At 41.2% G+C, this 18,790-nt stretch overlaps 4 protein-coding genes across 4 annotated transcripts in view; 1 reads left to right on the forward strand and 3 right to left on the reverse strand.

Moving 5' to 3' along the window:
- The window catches only part of LOC143518390 (uncharacterized), a 113,976-nt gene extending 108,794 nt beyond the window's left edge, over positions 1-5,182 (reverse strand). The window contains exon 1 of the mRNA XM_077010851.1: positions 5,008-5,182. The gene's annotated coding sequence lies outside the window, so the exon portion shown is untranslated. The remainder of the gene's footprint in view (positions 1-5,007) is intronic.
- LOC143518381 (uncharacterized) overlaps positions 1-18,790 on the reverse strand; it is a 52,645-nt gene that overhangs the window by 28,713 nt on the left and 5,142 nt on the right. The window lies entirely within an intron of this gene.
- On the reverse strand, positions 9,021-15,254 carry LOC143518407 (GTPase IMAP family member 7-like). Its single transcript, XM_077010882.1, has 5 exons — positions 14,279-15,254; positions 13,745-13,843; positions 13,443-13,568; positions 10,628-10,699; positions 9,021-10,523 (listed from the first exon to the last, which is right to left on the reverse strand). Exons 4-5 carry the CDS (start codon positions 10,686-10,688, stop codon positions 9,286-9,288), a joined length of 1,299 nt encoding a protein of 432 aa, XP_076866997.1. The 5' UTR covers positions 10,689-10,699; positions 13,443-13,568; positions 13,745-13,843; positions 14,279-15,254; the 3' UTR covers positions 9,021-9,285.
- Positions 14,194-17,948, forward strand: LOC143518394 (uncharacterized). Its single transcript, XM_077010856.1, has 9 exons — positions 14,194-14,974; positions 15,195-15,290; positions 15,696-15,814; positions 15,911-16,312; positions 16,395-16,602; positions 16,796-17,013; positions 17,095-17,248; positions 17,369-17,478; positions 17,573-17,948. The coding sequence occupies exons 2-9, from the start codon at positions 15,251-15,253 to the stop codon at positions 17,882-17,884; spliced, it is 1,563 nt and encodes a 520-aa protein (XP_076866971.1). The 5' UTR covers positions 14,194-14,974; positions 15,195-15,250; the 3' UTR covers positions 17,885-17,948.

The following is an 18,790-nucleotide window of genomic DNA, read 5'->3' on the forward strand; positions in this document are numbered from 1 at the left end:
ATGACCCTATTGAAGGTTACAGCGAGGACGACACAGAGAGTGAGCAGGAAGCAGGCCAGTTTCGCAAAACAGGCCTCATCAGAAAGAAAAAACAGAAGGAGAGACGAGAGGTCCACCAGATGCCGATGGTGGAGGTGGCAGGCCACGACGGACTCATGTTGGTCCACCGCTCGTGGACTAAGTCAGACATCAAAGAGGTCATGCAACAGATGGAAAACCCTAGAGACGTGGGCGCGGAGAAGTTCGCCAGGCAGGTCCACCAGTTGGGTCAAGAATTTAGACCTAATACCGCAGAGTTGAGAAGACTGCTGATGGCTCACCTGAGCCTTGACTGGGGTAAGGTAGGCTGGCAGCAGCAGGACTTGAAAATGATAGCGCCTGAATGGGGGGATGCTGAAAATGTACAATACCGAGCTGCCATTGAGCACTTGAAGGGCCACATTAAAACGACCTTCCCACTGCGCCCTGACCCAGGATGAGTAGCAAGATGCTGACAGGACGATGATGAGACTGTGGAAGCCTACTTAGATAGGCTAGTAGTGCTCAGTGAGAGATATTGTGGCATTGAAAACCCTGGAGAAATGGCCAGAAAAGTTCCAGACGTATGGGAGACCCTGCTTTGCACAAATTTCCTGAATGGACTGGTGCCCACCTTGTAGAAATCAGTAAAGAAATTATGCATAGGAAGGGAAACAGCCCCAATTGCGAAGCTCCTCTCACATTGGGGGGGAAAGCAGTCCAACTGACTAAGCCAATATCAAGAACTGGTGAGACTGGACAGTGAAGGTAAGACACAATTTGTTTTCAATGATGCACACACCACACACATTGATACATTCCAACTGGCAGAGAGGAATAAAAAAGACAGGGATGTTGATTTATGTTTTGTTTTTAATGTTTTGTTAAATATAACACTGAAACGTTTAAGGAGATGCCCATGATTTAAATAAATGTGTATGGCCAAAATATGATGTTTTTAGTTGACTCAGGGGCGGGACATTCAGTCGGCAAACAGGATTTTGTTTTCAATACACCGCCATTGTCAGGTAGAAACTTATGCACTAAAGAGGCATCTGGGGTGGTTGTGCAGGAGCCTCTCACAGCGGCAATCAAATGTGTGTGTGAATCAGGCCATGAGGTCCTGCACAGTTTTTTTACTTTCCACTGTCTGTCCAGTAAATTTAATGGGAAGAGATTTAATGTGTGAAATAGGGGTTATAATCACTTTAACACTTGGGGGGGTTACAAATTGAGATTGCTGAAGATGATTTTACAATGGTCCAATATGCGCCGGGGCCGACGTTATATGTGTATAAATTGAAGCTAAGCGTACTAACACTTTAACATGAGTAACTGAGATGTTGATAGATCAAACTAACCAGCGCATGCGAGATGGCCCTCACAGCATCATGAGGGCTGAGAATGTTGTTTCCGGCTTACTAACGTTCCTACCCATGTCTCATTAGCAAAACCTGATGAGACATGGCAAAGTGTAGGTTACTGGTTGGCAAAAATGTGCAGAGTGCATGAATGGGAGAGAACTGATAATCCTGTTTATTATAACAGTGGGTTGTCAGTGTACAAGATGCACTTGGGAACTGTGATTGATGTTGAGCGCAGTGTAATGATTTGTGAGGAGATAAAGTGCAGGTTTGATCCTGCATACATCTTTTTACGGCGGAGGCACCAAGGTCAGTTTCCCTCAATCCCCATCAGACCAGATGCCTGACTCGGGGAGCGTGCACCCAAGACTAGCTGAGGTGCCCCCTGTGGTATGGGCATCAGGGAAATATGATGTTGGCCTTGTCAAAAGCACCACCCCGGGAGTGATTAAGTCCAAGTCTGATTTCAGGCCCAAACAGGCTCAGTACTCGCTGAAACCTGAGGCCATTGAAGGCATTAGGCATGTGTTTGAAGCACTATGTGAAAAAGGAGTTATAATTCCGTGTCCAAACTCCCCAGTCAGAACTCTTATCTTTCCAGTCAAGAAGGCCAGAAAACCTCCCCAACCAGATGAAAGGAGATTGGTACAAGATCTACAAGCCTTGAATGATGCAGTTATTCCAAGAGCCCTAAATGTGACTAATCTACATACAATACTTAGTCAGGTCTCATCAGAGGCCAAGTAGTTTTCTGTCATTGATCAGTTCAACGCTTTTTTCAGCATTCCTGTGCACCCGGTCAGTCAGTACTGGTTCGCACTGATGTTCGATGGACAGCCCTACACGTTCACGAGGCTATGCCAGGGCTACTTTGAGTCACCTACAATATACAACCAAGCTATTAAACAAAGCCTTGATTCCCTGGAACATTTCCAGGGGACTAATTTGATCCAACATGTAGATGATCTGCTCCTGGCCACGCCAACACAACAGCAGTGTATTGATGACAGCCTAAAATTGTTGAAACACTTGGCAGATGAGGGTCACAAAGTGAGCCTTGGTAAGATTCAGTTTGTGCAGCCCACAGTTAGATTTTTAGGGCATGACATCTCTGCAGAGGGAAAAACTCTAGCAGCTTTAAAAGTGGAAGCAGTTGCGGAAATTCCGAAACCACAGACAGTCAAGCAGCTTATGTCATTTTTAGGGATGTGTTCTTACTGTCGTTCATTCATCCCTAACTATTCTTGGGTTGAGACTCCCTTGTGGGCTCTGACCCGTGGACCAGCGATATCAGCTGTTGAGTGGACCAAAGAAGCTGAGGAAGCCTTCGTAACCTTGAAACTGGCTTTGCAGACTGTCCACACCCTGGGCATCCCTGATCCCACACGGCCTTACACACAGACAGTGGACGAAAAGAACGGTTGTATGACTTCAGTTCTCTTGTAGAGACATGGAGATCGACAGAGACCAATTTGCTTATTTCTCTTGTAAACTTGACCCTGCTGCCTGTTTGTCTGTGTACTGTGGCCGCAGCAGAGAAGGCGGTGGCAGCATCCCGAGACATTGTGGGCTATTCTACACTGACCTTATTAGTCCCAAACTCCGTTTCAGTTCTGCTTCTTGAAAAGAAGACATCACACTTGTCCACTTAGCGATGGCTGAAATTACAACACTGTGTTGCTCGACATGCCCAGCACTGTTCTTAACCCCGCTACACTTTTGCCTACAGAAGAGGATGGTGAACCACATGACTGTGTTGCTGTGACTAACATGTTGTGCTCCCCTAGGTTGGATCTCAAGGAGGAGCTCCTGGAAAATCCGGATTGCATTTTCTTTGTCGATGGGTCAGCATCCATTTGATCATTTGCATTTTGTGGAGCTCACGCCAAGTGAAGGGAAGAAATATTGTCTGGTAATTGTGGACATGTTCTCAAAGACATGTTCTCAAAGTGGGTTGAAGTTTTCCCCACAGCAAAACAGGATTCAGATGCTGTAGCCAAGGCCCTGGTAAAAGAAATCATTCCTAGATGGGGCATTCCAAGTAAAATATCTAGCGATAACGGAACCCCTTTCATCAGTGGGGCCTTGAAAGTGGTAGGCACATTTTTAGGAATTGACATGAAACAACACTGCGCCTATCATCCAGCAAGCGTGGGAGCAGTAGAGAGAGAGAATGGCAACCTGAAAAATAAACTAAGCAAAGCATGTGCAGAAACTAATCTGGGGTGGACTAATGTCCTCCCTATCGTTCTCATGCAAATGAGAATGCAGGTAAGACCAAAGCATGGCCTGAGCCCATTTGAGATCTTGTTTGAGAAATCGCCAAACACCGGAGTGGGTCCGGTGAAGACACAGGCCAATAGCCTTGTGGGCTGTGAGGATGCAATGTTAAATCACTGTGTACAACTCTCCTCTACTCTGAAATCTGTCCACAAGCAGGTCAGAGAAGCACTTCCTGATCCAGCCACTGTCCCGCTGCACGACATCCAGCCCGGAGAGTGGGTGGTGATAAAGGACTTCAGGAGAGCGAGGTGGAACAACCCGAGGTGGAGAGGGTCCTTCCAAGTCCTGCTAGTGATGCAGACGGCTGTGAAGGTGACAGGACAAGCTACGTGGGTCCACGCCAGCCACTGCAGACGAGTGCTACAGCCTGAGGAGGAGTCGGAGGACAAGAAGAAAGAAGAGTAGAGTAGGGATCCTGACTTCACTCGAAATGCTGTGTGAAAAGTGGGGCCAGACTGTTTACATTCTGGTAAAACGTAAGCACTCAAGGGCATGGAGGGTGAAGGAAACAGAATAGGGAAGAAGAGATCCAGAAGTGGGATTTCACTGTGAAGGATGTTCTAAATATAGACAATACGTGCATAGTGTGTGCTCTGTTGCCAACACTGCAGAAAGGCCATTCATTAATTCCATCGCCACTAGCACTTGTGAAGCAACAATTAAGGCCTGAAAGTGTTATGATCCATATTCAAATCACACCCCTAATCCTGTCAAAAAGTGTGAAGTGTATAGTAAGACATCACAGTAAACAGAACATCGGACTCTCAAATGAGAGAACTATTCCATTAACCCTTTACTGACTGTACATACTGCTGCATTACTCATATACGGAATACAAACACACCCAAAAGAATAACAAGTTAATGTTGTATCTGACCAAACAGGAAACAGAACAATGAGAGGTGTGAACACGTCTGGTTCTACTGCATGTCATCACAAAGAGCTAAAATGAAGATTCAATGGGTTGAAAAAGCAACAATTAACAATTCTTTCAGAAATTAGGAAATTAAAAAAATAGTCACAAAGAGTCATAATCACACAAATCCACATCAACACATTAAAAGTGGGGACAGACGTGGGAAATCTCCAAATTCAACATTACACCATGCCATAGTAACTCCACTGTACCACCCTAAAACACACACTACATTTAGTCACCGGTGTACGCAGTTCATTATAGAATCATTAAAGGTAAGCGTTATTATGTTAATTATACCTATAGCCTACATTTACAATAATCACTCCAACATCACATCTCTCTGAAAGGAAACACCAAGTACAAATGAAAAAAACGGATTGTTTTGCATAAGGACTCTAGCTGTAGCCATTAGGTAGAACTTACCTTCACGGTTCTTCACACACATCTGCTGCTTTAGGTCAAGTAGACCGTGTGGACATTTCAGAGCGGCTCTAATCCGATCTTTGTCTTATAACAGCATGAATAGTAGGACAGTATACAGTAGGATAGTAAACGTTCACATGGCACAAACCGATGTGAGGAAGAAAGACAGAAGTACTTTTACTTTTACATTTATTCCAGTCGCAGCATTTGAGCGTCACTCTTAGGGTTGGGTAGGATATTTAAATAAATATTAAATCTGAGAATAAATTAGCTGTTTTTAATAGTTTACATTTTCTTAAAGCTTATTGTGTTTGCCACATATTGAGCGTACTTCTCAATCTGTGGCATTATTGTACATCGAGACTGGGGCTGCAGTACTGATAGGAAATTAAAAACGTTTAGAGCTTTTAGCCACAAAGGGGCAGCAGACATCTGAACACTAGCAGACACAAAAACAGTTTAATTATTCCACCAAATTTAGCAAAAAAGAATATAAATGTATTCAAATCTTCTCTGAAATAGGAAGAACCAGAAACATAAGGGTGAGTTCAGAGTTAGAAATCATTTAGGATGTAACATCAAACACAAACTCAGTTTCCACTGGTTGCTTATACACAGACAGTAGTGTTCAGACACCCAGAGAGATTAACTCACTGAAGCAGTACATCCACACTAGACTAACGCTTGGTTGTGAGTGTTAACATGTGTGTGTGTGTGTGGAAACTGCACATGTCGGCACAGGCGGTGCCTCCTGTGAGCAGCACATCATCCCTGAGACAGCGCCCTCCGGGGGAACAGCAGTAGGAACAGCACCCACAGGTTGGATATGGCGAGCAGGATGTACAAGAACCAGTGGGGCTGCACACTTGAAGGGAGCAGCTGCAGGAGAAGAAGTGTGCAGATGGAGTGACCTCAGGAACAAAAGGGCATGTCGGCCACGCCCTCCACACTCACACCTGCAGACAGAGAGGGAGGAGCTACCCCGACGAACAAAGCCCTGGCTCCTCCCCCACAGAAGTCCATGGAGTGAGGAGACATCAGGGAAACTGTGGTTCCCAGTCAGATCACAGCTGCTCTCTCTCCCTGCACGCTGCATCCTTAAGATCCACTGTGCTGCAAACCAGTAATACAAGCAAGCAAAGCACAACAACCAACAATAGTGTCTGGAGATACAGAAGAACGTGTAGAACAGACTCTTACAGAACCTGGACACACTCCTGTAGCGACTGACTCAGTGGAGGGTAGAAACATACTCTAAAGAGAAGGATTATGTGGAGAGAAACAGGCCAGTGTCTGGAAATACACAAATAGAAGTTCTCCACCCAGTAGCTTAACCATCAATGGACCTGCTTCAGTTTACATATCAGCCAGGCATTGAGGTGGATGATGCAATTATTTACCTTCTTCAAATAACTCTCTCTCATCTGGACAGGGCAAGAAGCACTGTGAGGATGATGTTCTTTGACCTCAGTGCATTCAACACAGTCAGGCCCACTATACTGAGATGATGGAGGGTGCCGGGCTGGACCAAAGAATCACAGCATGGAAAATTAACTTACAAACAGACCCCAGTACCTGACACAGTTCTCTGCAGCACAGGGGCTCCACAATGGACTGTCCTGGCCCTGTTTCTCGTTACCCTCTACACTATCACTGCATCAAACGTAAGTTTTCCTACTGTTGTACAGTAAACACTGGAGAATACAAAACACATTTAGGTACAAAATAAAAGCATGAAAATGTTGAAGTATATAAATTTAAATTTTATTTCTCACAATTTTATTACTCACATTTAGAAATTGCACTTAACCCACAATAAATAAAAATATGTACAACCTAGTTACAAATATAAAGTACTTTCCAGTAAATAGTGTTGTACACGTAACTGGATAATCAATTACTAGTAAATGATTACTTACAAAAATTACAAAATACCCTGAAATATCTTCATGTAACAACTAGACTAATTCACATGTAAGTATTGCTGAATGTGTGTGTCATGATACAGGGTGCTCCCCCCGTCGGTCGCCCACGTCCACAGCGGCAGTCCTGTTACTGTTGCATTGTGTTCGTCTCTCAGGTGGGCGGGGCTTATTATTAGGCCACCACCTGACGGTCGTTTCTTCGTCTATTAATGTCTCTTCTTTGTACCAGTTGAATGCAGGTTATTGCATCCTTAATTCGGGTCATGTCATGGGTCTTTGGTTAGCGCACGTTATCATTAAATCCTCCTTTTTCCCTGAGACTTGGTGTGATCGCTTCCTTTTTAGTTTGCAGTCCTCGCCCGTCACAGTGTGTCAGTAGTGCAGATCATTAATACACAGACTCACTGCAGCACTGTGTAAACTTACTGCTGTTTATAATGCTGAGTGTTCACCTCCAGCAGCTGAGGAGTCTCTAATGTGTTTAAAGAAGCTTATTTTGATTTGAATTTTAAAATTATTTTATTAAAGTGACAGAGCTCATACATCCATAACATCTCCTCTTGTTTTTTTAATGATGATCCTTCTTCCAGAACCTCCATCTCAGCAGTCCAGACTCTCCCTCTTCTTGAGAGTCTTTTCCTGATGCTGTGTCTGCTCTCTCTGTCTCTGTAATTCTCAGCACAGCTGACTGGTAAACCTCCTTTCTGAGTGACTGAGCTTCATATCTGTTATCTAAAAGAATGTTCTGTTCTGAAGATTGCTGCTTGCCGCCGCTGCTGTGGTGGTTTCTGCTACGTTCCTTTCCCCGAACAAGAGTCCAGCCCTTATCATTGTTGTTGTTAACGGGAGTTGAGGCCAAGATGAGCTTAGGCTTTGCCCCCAGTACACCCCAGCGACAATGGAGAGAAACGTCTCTTTCTTTGCCAGTCACAGGGATGGTTTTATCAGCAGTTTGTGTGGCAAGAATCGAGTCCAGATATTCTTCCTCCTCCCTTATAGAATGTAAGGTATGGATTCTTTCCTGAAGTTCCACAACCCTCTGAGACAGTTTGATACACTCAGAGCAAATAGATGATGTGGAAGCATGAGCCATAATCGCAAAAGCACCGGGCACACAAGGCTCAAATACCCAAGTTAAAAATCCAAGTGCAAAATTAACACCCGAGAAGTTCTGGCAGGTATTTCACAGCTGGGAACAATATCAGCTGCTGATAGAATGGTGCACGAAAACCACTCACTCACAAGGTTGAGGCGCAAAAAACAGTTCACTCACAGTGTCGGACTGTCGGAGTGTCAAAAATGCTAAATTATCTACAGATGAATGTAAAAAAGCTTACCAAGTGAAGTAATGAGTAATGGATCCTATTAACTTGTAAAAATAACTTTACCTTGTAGATATAACTCAAATACATGAAAAAAAAAACAGTAAAGGACAGGCAGAGCTGGCAGAAAAGCGTCTGTACAGGAGGAAAGCAGGAAGTGACTAAATAGTGTTGTACACGTAACTGGATAATCAATTACTAGAACTAGAAACTTAATACTTATAGAAATCCCAAATAACCTGAAATATCTGTATGTAACAACTTAGATTAATTCACATGTGATTATTGGAGAATGTGTCACGATACGGGGGCTCCCCCTGCTGGTCGTCACTGTCTACAGCAGCAGTTGTCCTGTTATTGTAGCATTATGTTCGTCCCTCAGGTGGGTGGGACTTATTATTAGGGCACCACCTGATGGTCATTCATTTATTTATTTATGTCTAGTCTTTGTACCAGTTGACTGCTTGTTATTGTTTCCTTAATTTGGCTCATGTCACAGGTCTTTGGTTGGCGCATGTTATCATTAAATCCTCCTTTTTCCTGAGACTTGGTGTGATCACTTCCTTTTTCGTTTGCAGTCTTCTTCTGTCACAGTGTGTCAGTAGTGCAGATCATTAACACACAGACTCACTGCAGCACTTTGTCCACTTACTGCTGTTTGTAATACTGTAGAGTTTCCACCTCCAGCAGCTGAGCTGATTTTTCTGTGTTTACAGAAGCATATTTTGATTTGAATTTTAAAATGATTTTATTAAAATGACAGAGCTCATACATCCATAACATCTCCTCTTGTTTTCTAATGATGATCCTTCTTCCAGAACTTCCATCTGACCAGTCCAGACTCTCCATCTTGAATCTTTTCCTGATGCTGTGTCTGCTCTCTCTGTCTCTGTAATTCTCAGCACAGCTGACTGGTAAACCTCCTTTCTGAGTGACTGAATCTCTCTGAGCTCTGAGAGTCTCTGTCTCAGTGTCTCCAGCAGTGAAGAATCATTCACAGAATGGTGGACACCTATTTATCTGTTTCCGCTTCAGTCTGTGAGAGTCACTGTATTTGTGTGTTTATAAACCTCCTCCAGAAGGGTCCTACTGAGTTCCTTCACTCTCTGTCTCAGTGTCTTCAGCTCTCTGTCCTTCTCCTCCATCTGCCTGTTAAACTCCTCCTGCATCTTGGACTTTGAGACCAAAATGTTTCTCTGGAGTTCAGGCAGGATTATCTTCATGAGGTTCCTCTCTGCCTCCACCCTGGCCTCTCCTTCATACCTCTCCATGATCTCCTCCATCTCCTGTCTGTGTCTCTCCTCCATCTCTGTCCTCTCCATCTCTCGTTTCTCTTTCAGTTTCTTCACCTTTTCTTCCATTCCTATCCTTCGCTCTACCTCTCCGTCCAGCTCTCGTTTCAGTTCTCTCTTTTTTTCTTCATCCATTTCTTCTTTCATCTTTCTCTCCAGTTCAGTTGTTCGACCATTAAGTTGTCTGATATCTCCTTCATGTCCTTGTATCACTCCCTCAATCTTTTTCAGAGAGTCTTGCATCTCCTTTTCCAATTTCTCTTTCATTTCTTTTTCATCATTTGCTTTATTTTCTTCCCTTTTCTTAAGAATTTTAATCCTCATCTCTCTGATCAGAGATTCTGTCTCCAGGTAGATCTCACTACTGTAGAATCTCTCTCTGTTTCCTTCCACCATCTTCTCTATCTTCTCCAGCAGCTCTGAGATCTGAGACCCATCCCCACTCTCCTTAATGTTGAGACAGTGAAACCTGTTCCCACATTTTGCCACAAGTGTCTGGACCTCTTGGCTTCCTGACTGAATGAACTGTTCAGGATTTTGCTCTTCCTCACTAATAGTGAAGAGGATCATGATGTTCCTCCAACATCTCTCTCCAAACATCTCCTCCATTCTCTCCAGCATCCCTCTCTCCTCTCCTGCAGGCTGCTTCACTGGTATGACTAGGAGGAAGGCGTGGGGTCCTGGGGCAGACAGATGGACACAGAGTCCCACGTCCTGTCTCACCTCCTCCAGAGAGAGTTCAGGGCAGAACCAGTCAGGAGTGTCCACCACAGTCACCTTCCTCCCAGCCACCTCCCCCTGTCTGCTCTCACTCTGCTGGGGGAGTGTAGATGTAGCAGCCTGGCTCCTCTCCTCTCTGCCCAGGATGGTGTTTCCTGCTGCACTCTTCCCAGACCCAGTCCTCCCCAGCAGCACCAGCCTGAGTTCTGGTACAGGAACCAGCACTGGAGAATGTGGACTGGAGGATTCTCCACTCACTGGAAAAGAATAAAGAATTCAACACATTTTGTTTTACTGCAACCTGATAACCAGATGTTAATAAACCCTCAAGGTACTATATGTATCTCTATTAATCCCTTACTCAGTGGACAACGTCCCTTCATACTGATTCTCCTCCTGAGTGGAGCTGCTGAGTCTTGCATCTCTCCACTCACTATAATACAGCAGAACCAGACAGAACAGAGAACACGTTATTCAGAAGGCAGAGTTAACAGATGAGCATTATTAAAATAATCTGTGATAGAACAGAAGTAATTGTTTTCAAAGAATAACTTATGTTTGGCTTCATACCTAATATGTCAGAGTCCGTAGTTTAGTAGCTATAATACTTCAGTTGTTGCTACAGCTTAGCATGTGTACACTGCAAATTTTTGTCTTCTTACCAAGATTTAAAATCTTACATTAGGAAATTTTATATTGATTATCTTGTTTCAAGTGTTATTCACTAGTTTCTTACATTTGGTCCCATAGCATAATCTTAAAATTCATCATGAATGTGTCCATCTTATCTTACTTAGTCAAGAAATCTTAAATTTAGTAAATTATTGGTAAAAATACCTTAGGAATCAATTTATACTCTTTTATTCCACAACATAAAACTAATTTCAAGATTTAGCCACATAAACTGAGTTTGATTCATACATTACATTTCTTGATTTAAGTCCGATTTCTTAATTCGAGAAGAATTCACAATAATTTTTATTGGTAAATGCCATTTCATCATTGAAATTAGATGAACAAAGTAAGCAAACCAACAAAAGATTGGCTTTGGCCACTTTTCAACAATGGAATCGGATCAGTGAAACAAACAGCCTACAACTGGCCAATACATAGCTAGCTACAGCAAACTAATGTACAGTATAGGAGGACATCTCATCCAGAGCTCATTATATGTACCTGGGGCCGTTCCTATGTACAATAACATCACAGAGAGTATATTTTATTGGCACAAACACACTATCCTTAAAATTTATTGGAAAATATGAGGTTTGATCTAAAAGCTCATGCACCAATTCTGTTGCCTGGGCAATAGTAGGAACTGTAACTTCATATGCCAACAAATTGTTATCAAAATGCAATGTTTCATAACGCTGATATTCAAAAGCAACAAAAGAAGAATCTACTAAAAAGATGTCTTTAACCAGTCCAAACACAGGCAAAGTATCATTCACATCTGCAATAATTAGAGACCTGCCACTGATGTATTTATTTCCATTGAGAATTAGCCACTTCACAGAGACAACAGATTGACTGATGTCCATATTTAAAAAATCTCTAAATTTGGCCTTAACATAATCAGTATTTGAAATATCAGTAACAGGCCCCAATTCCTTCTCGGTTGCGAAAATGGGATGTTCAATGCCAATTTCGTTCTGACAACATTCAAGAAATTGATTATGTTTGGCAAGTGACTTGCACACATTTTTAAAATTCAATTTTAGAGCCCACTGTTTGAAATAACTGTGCTTGGCCTCAAATCGCAGGCACATAGTTCTTATTAAAGGACCAAGGGATTGAATTTGACTGGGCAAATGCAACATGTAATGTTGCTTGGGTATTACATTAGTTTCGGGAAATAAATGTTTGAACTGACTAAGGTGTTCTTCAATCATAAGTTTAAGCCGTATTACTGTCTGTAAAGAAATAATAGGAGCAAGAACAATCTGTACAATTTCAATCAGCTTAACAATGAATGTAACATACTCATTGTCCAAGTCATACAGAATAAAAGGTAATACTTTTAACAGTATTAACATTTGCCCACATGATTGTTTTAATTTGTTGTCACTTGCTGTCAAAGTGCTGACACTAACAGGGCAAGGTTTATCACGTATATCAAGAGGCGAGTAAGGAAAACTCTGAATGGCTGAATTGAACACATCTAACTCTAGATTACCTGACAGTATAAGACTTTTTAACACAAGCTTGATTTCCATTGGTGCAACACCTTCAAAAATTACATGCATTATGTCCTGTGGAGTTTGTCTGATTAGGTCAAATGCAGGAACATCAATAAGTCTGCTTCTTCTATTAATTCCGTAAGTAGTTTTGAGGGAGGCCTTTAAAGTATCTGTGCTTGCCTTGTCTATTTCAAGACATTGCCTAATGTGCCTTTCTAGTGTTCTTCTGACAAAATTATTCTCATCAAAATGTATTTGCATATCCTCAAAGGTGCATTCACAGTGTCTGCACTTGCTATAGGCAAAGCCAACCCCTTCTTTAAAGCCAGCAAGCTCATGTTGAGCAAGTGTATCTCCACATACTGCTATCACAGCTCCAAACAAGTTCATTTCACCATGTGGTGTTTCAACCTTGACACCATTATAAAGTAGATTAAGATCTTTTATAATTCTTTGTAAAATAACATCTATACCCCATTTAGAAACATCAACAGATTTTGCAATAGCAAGGAGTCGTATTGCTGCTAACTTGGACCTAAATTTTGGATCAATATTACCTAAACTGTAGTAAACCATTAACAACTTATTTGAAGAAGTATGGGGCCCTAGAGGGTTACATATTTCAATATCGTCTGAGTACAAAATGATCTGCAAAGCATTAGGCCTCACAGAATATAAAGGATGAGATGTAAATAGAGCACCATCTGAAAAGTCATACAAGAATCCCTCTCTGCTTCTCTGTGGTACAGTGTTCAACATGGAGAAAATTCTAGAATTGGTCAGTAGCTGCTTTAGACTTTCAATTAGTGGTACATAGTAAAAACATTTGTTTCTTATGGCCATAACCTTTGAACTACCTTGTTTCACCCAACAAATCTTCTGAGAGACAACAACTTCCTCTGGGCAGACTGGACTGAAGAGTTCACAAATAGTCCTATTCTGTCCATATGCTGTGGTTGAGAAAGGATCTCTGAAAGTATCAAAAGTATTCAGAACCTCATTTTGAAGCTGAGTGGTTGTCTCTGGATGTCTGTCGAAAATTCTTCTCATTCTTATCCTTAATGTATCCAAGAGAGTTGCTTGGTACTGTTGCACCCCCCCAATGACTCTGTTGACGGTCCTCTGTGAAAAGTCATCAATTGGTCTTAATTTTTTACTAATATAATGTCATGACCTCACAGAATTAAATGCAACACATTCTGATGCATTCGAATGAGCCTACTTTACAATTAAGGTGTCAGTTTATCAATTATTATTACATTCACTCCATCTGCATGCATTTTTTATGCAAAACTGACCTGTGACAAATGGCATTCCTCCCGGACACTGATTGCAAATGCTGCCGCAGACTTGCCAATATCCGGTTTGGTTACAGATGTTCCAGCGCCATTATTTTCCTTTCATAAATAAAATTGAATATCTCAGTAGTCTTTCGTATTTATTCATTTATTATTTTTTTCTCTTCTCATAGGAATTTTGATAAATTGTTTTGTTATCTGTTTTATCATTTGTTTTGTTTTTAGTTTTCCATATTTGAAATAAACATTGAAATTGAATTGAAATAGGAAAGGTGCTATATAAGTTTAACTTATTATTATTATTATTATTATTATTATTATAGTCATAACAAATGCACATATCCAAATCCATAATACATATTAAATTTCAACTTAAGTTTCATAACCTACAATACATTTTATAGAATACATTTTGACTGTCTTCACTTCAACATACAGAAATCATGTAGGCTAAACCATGTAATTTTAATCAAGAATCATAAATATGCCTCATGGATTAAAATTAACTTTGCAATTTGCCAAATCAAAACTTACCTGAATAGAATGGGAATCAGGAGTTGTTTCCATACAAGTTTCAATTTGACTACCGTGTGACTGTTCCTCTACAAAGTATGTTCTTGCAGGAGTAGTGGCTTCAGAAAAGATAGATGCACCAAAGTTCTCTGACCCAAGTACAGCTGATGTAGGTGTTGTCCTCCATCCGCTTGGTGGGCATCCGGTCGCCAAATACAAAGGGTGTGTTCGTTTAAGATGGCGATAAAATGAGTTGTAAACTCTAAAATCTTGTTCACAACCATCAATTCCACAAAGAACCCAGAAATCCTGACTACGGCCATGCGTGACATTTATGTGGCTGAGGAGCGATTTTAAACTTAACGCAACAAAAACGAAACAGATCATGCACCGCCACACCGCCATGACACTCCAGTAGTATTTAGTAGGCTCGTTTTGGTGCTTGTCTGTGGGATTGGTTACACCTGTGCTTCCTATTTGCTAACCAAAAATATGAATTGCCAGAAATATGAATATGAATTTTTACAACAACTTATGTCGTACAATTTTATATATGAGAAAATATTTGCGCACGCTGCTCACACCTCTGCTCTATGACCTGCTCTCCGCTCACCCGCACGTCAAACAGATGCGTCAGTTCAACGTTGAAGAGATTTGGCGCCTTTTTCAGATAAAAAGCGGCAGTGTTCAACGGAAGCCTGAAAAGTGCACGTCGGGGTAAGCACGGATTTAACATTATGTTCACGATATCTTTGGTGTAGTATATTGTATACATTTGTTCCGATATTATTTAATATTTTACCTGCTCTCCTAGCTTGGAGACTGAGGAGCTTAAAGTTATAATCGAAAGCTAGCCATAGTCAGCAAGTCTACATTACAAAGCTAAATGCTTTTGCTAGGTATCATTAGCAAACTTATCGATATGTTTTGTCCTCAGATAACTGCTTACATTTGAGAACAGAGACAGAAAGAAAAGCCACTTTCTTGGATGGTATGGATGATTTAGATGAGACTACACTGTTGGTGCTACGGGGTAAGTTGTGTTTAAGCTAAGCTATTTCAAAGCACGGTGTCAGTTGGTACATTAATGGAATCATGCGCAGATGGAGCAACATAAAGTTCACAAGCTAGGCTAACGTTAGCATTTCAGAAATATGTGGGATAAACCTAAATTAAATAGCTGGCACTTCTAAGAAAGACCTGTTAAGTTAGGGGTTATTTGCTCATCAGGATGGACAATGTGTAAGAATTCTTCGTGTATTCATCTCGTTTTGTATGTATTTTAAAATGTGTGCCATTTTTGTTCAGTTAGCATGGTCATGCTGCTAGCAAATATCCATAGATATGAACAGTTGTAGGCTATGTTTCAATGAAGAATTCGTACCAAAACATGTGTAATGTGATACTGATGCCAGGCATGTTACTGATATTTTTAAAGCTGCAAATATTGATGAGGAGGTTCTGAAAACCCTAAGTCGGGAAGATTTGAAAGACCTCTTTCCTGGACCAGAGAATTTTCTGAAGAGGAAGAAATTATGGGACATGATTGGCCCAAAGGTAATGCATCTGTGGAGGAACTCAGGAAGTTTATGGAAAGCATAAAATTATTTTATTTTAAAGAATGTTTTGTGTGTGTTTTTGTAATTCGTATAGGATGGTGATCCTGATCAAGATCGAGGAAGTGGGAATGTGTCCGCTACCTGTGCAGTGTTGACAAGCCAGCCTCAGACCTCTACCCCTGTTCATGAAATTACAGCCAAAACGGTGAAACTGCCAGACCCACCAGAGTATGTAGTGTACACAGACTCAGAGTTGGACATGGTGCGCAGCCAGTATTTTGATTTGCTCCGCAATGGAAAGGAAAAAGTTTGCAAGATGTCAAAGGAGCTAAGTTGCAGGCTCATCAGAAACACAATCACCAGCATGGTTGCCATTCTGCGTGCTAGTCCCCTGGGAAAAGAGGAAAGATACCCCTCAAAACATGAGCTGAGAGCAGTGTCACAGAAGATCGTTGACTATTACCCTATGCTACGTGACACTTCAGATCTGCCATATGTAAGTTATTTTGCATCTAAAACATTTAAAGGGCTTGGTGGATGACATGACAGCTTAACTTATCAACTTTCCTTTGCCACAGCTGACGATTTACTCTAAAATGTATAAGCGACTGCAAAATATTAAGTCTCCAAGAAAGAGGCAGGGCCCAAAGCCACAAAGAGGGTCCGCAAAGAGATCACTCTTTGAAACGAGTACAGAAGAAGAAGGTACTGCAAGTTCTTCAGCTTCAACTGCTTCAACTGTTATTCTTCCAGAGAGCGATGTCAGCAATGATGACTTAAATCCAGGTAATACTGCATGCAGTATTGTTTTTATTGTGTGCGTGTATAAAATATAAAATTTTAAAGAGCTTACCTTTTACACTGGCACTTTGAATATTTACCAGTGAGTTTTATTTGTGTGTTTTCCCTGTTCTTTGGCTGATCAAGAAAATATATTTAGAAATAATTAAACTTTCTGAACTCTACTGTTGTATTTCAGAACATCAGGACAGCCTGAAAATGCAGGCAAGGCATTACAAAACACTCTCCAACATGTACAGCAAGCCCAACTCAAAACCTAACCAAAGTGATGTTGCTCAAATTTTGGACCTTGAGTTTGATGCAAGGCGGGCCTTCATCGACTCAAGTGTGTTGAAGGAGGAAGACAGGATTGCGCAGATATTTGAAGCATATCCATGTTTCAAAGACCCTAAAAATGTAAGTTTCATATCTCACTCTTTTGTGTGCTTGTTTCTGTGTAATGATATCAGCTGCACTAAATGCACAATTTTATCCTAGGCAATGGATGAGCTGCGTCGAATCTTGGGTGGCACCAACCCCAAATACATTGATGAAACAAAGAAAAGATGGGAAACCTTCTGTGCCAATGTACAGTTCTATGGTGTGTGGAAGAAAGTCCTGAAACCACCTATACCCTTGAATATGCGTGAAGGTATGTTGCAGTTCTATTCCAAATCTGAACTCTGTAAAACTGTAATCCTTCAGCTTCCTATTTGTGTCTGCAGGACCTCTGATACACGGATGTTAATTTATCTAATTATGCCTCTTCCAGCGGATTTCACCATTGCCTGTTTGACTGGTCTCCCATCACTCTTTCCCTCACCAACTTCACCACCAAAACGGCTCGGGAATCCCAGTGAAGCACTATTGCATGTCCTTCAGGTGAGGTTATTGTGCATTTCAGTTGGTGTATTGATTTTTCTTAGTCTTTTACAAAAAGACATTTATAAATTTCTCTTTTTCTTTCAAATTAAAGGCAATGGAGGATCCGTCACTTTTCTTGGAAAAGCGCCCTCTCACCAGTCCTGTGTTACTCTTTGATGGAAAGGTCTGCATCCTTGCCGTGGGAAACGTACCTGTAAGCACCATACCAAAGGAGGAGTTCTTTGATGGGATGTTGATGTTGATGGCATACTACTACACGATGCACCTGACGTACCCAAAATGTGTTGCAACCCTCCTCTCGGTCATTCAAACTGAGGTACTGTGTGACACAATCCATGATCGAGATGCTACAGGTGCATATAAGAGGGCAATGGCAGAGTGGAAATCATTTATTGAGAAGTAGTTGCATTTTTTGTTTGCTTACTAGTGGGGAAAGTCATGTTCAAATGCAGTTGTTCACTGTGTATTTAAATGCCTCCACACTCTCTCTCTCTCTCTCTCTCTCTCTCTCTCTCTCTCTCTCTCTCTCTCTCTCTCTGTGTGTGTGTCAATCTTTTTCTTTCCCTCTTCTCTCTTTCTCACTCATTCATTCACACATTCTTTCTCTCTACTCACTCCTACCTCCCTCCCTCACCTTGCTGTTTGCTCAGTATACTGGGAAAGTGATGTGCAGTTGTTCACTGTCAGTTGCTGTGTACTTCAGTTGTTTAGTGTGTATTAAGTCAATTGCTGTGTACTTCAGTTGTTTAGTGTGTATTAAGCCCCTGTGTTTAAACAAGTGGTTTGATGGTCTACAGTACGGTCAATAAATGTTGACAGAATTTTCACTTGTTTTGGTGGTGAATTACTTATGGGTTTCCTGTTTTAAGATGTAAGATCCTGGATTAAAACCTAGTTTCAAGTAAAATGTGGTTTTTAAGAGTACCTGTTTTAAGATGAGACAACTTGTTTCAAGTAGTCATAATACCCTAGTACTAAGTATTTTACACTTACATTAGAAAACCTATATTAAGAGTTCCAAAAACTAAATAAGCATTATTTGCTCATATTCAGAATATTAGACTTGTTACTGTGGTCTAGCACATCTGTTTTCAAGTAATTTTATCTAAATATTAGTACTTTTGACTTATTTTAAGCTCTTGCAGCCTGTCAGAGCAATCTAATTTCAAGACTTGAACAAACTTATTTTGAGAATTCTTGTCAAGTAAAATTATCTTGCTGCATGGACAGATAATTTGACTAGTATTGATTAACTTTATGCTTGAATTAAGTATTTTTTTCTTATATTTCAACTAGCCTTTTTTGCAGT

Source organism: Brachyhypopomus gauderio, chromosome 7 (assembly GCF_052324685.1).
Source record: "Brachyhypopomus gauderio isolate BG-103 chromosome 7, BGAUD_0.2, whole genome shotgun sequence".
In the NCBI taxonomy this organism is placed as follows: Eukaryota; Metazoa; Chordata; class Actinopteri; order Gymnotiformes; family Hypopomidae; genus Brachyhypopomus; species Brachyhypopomus gauderio.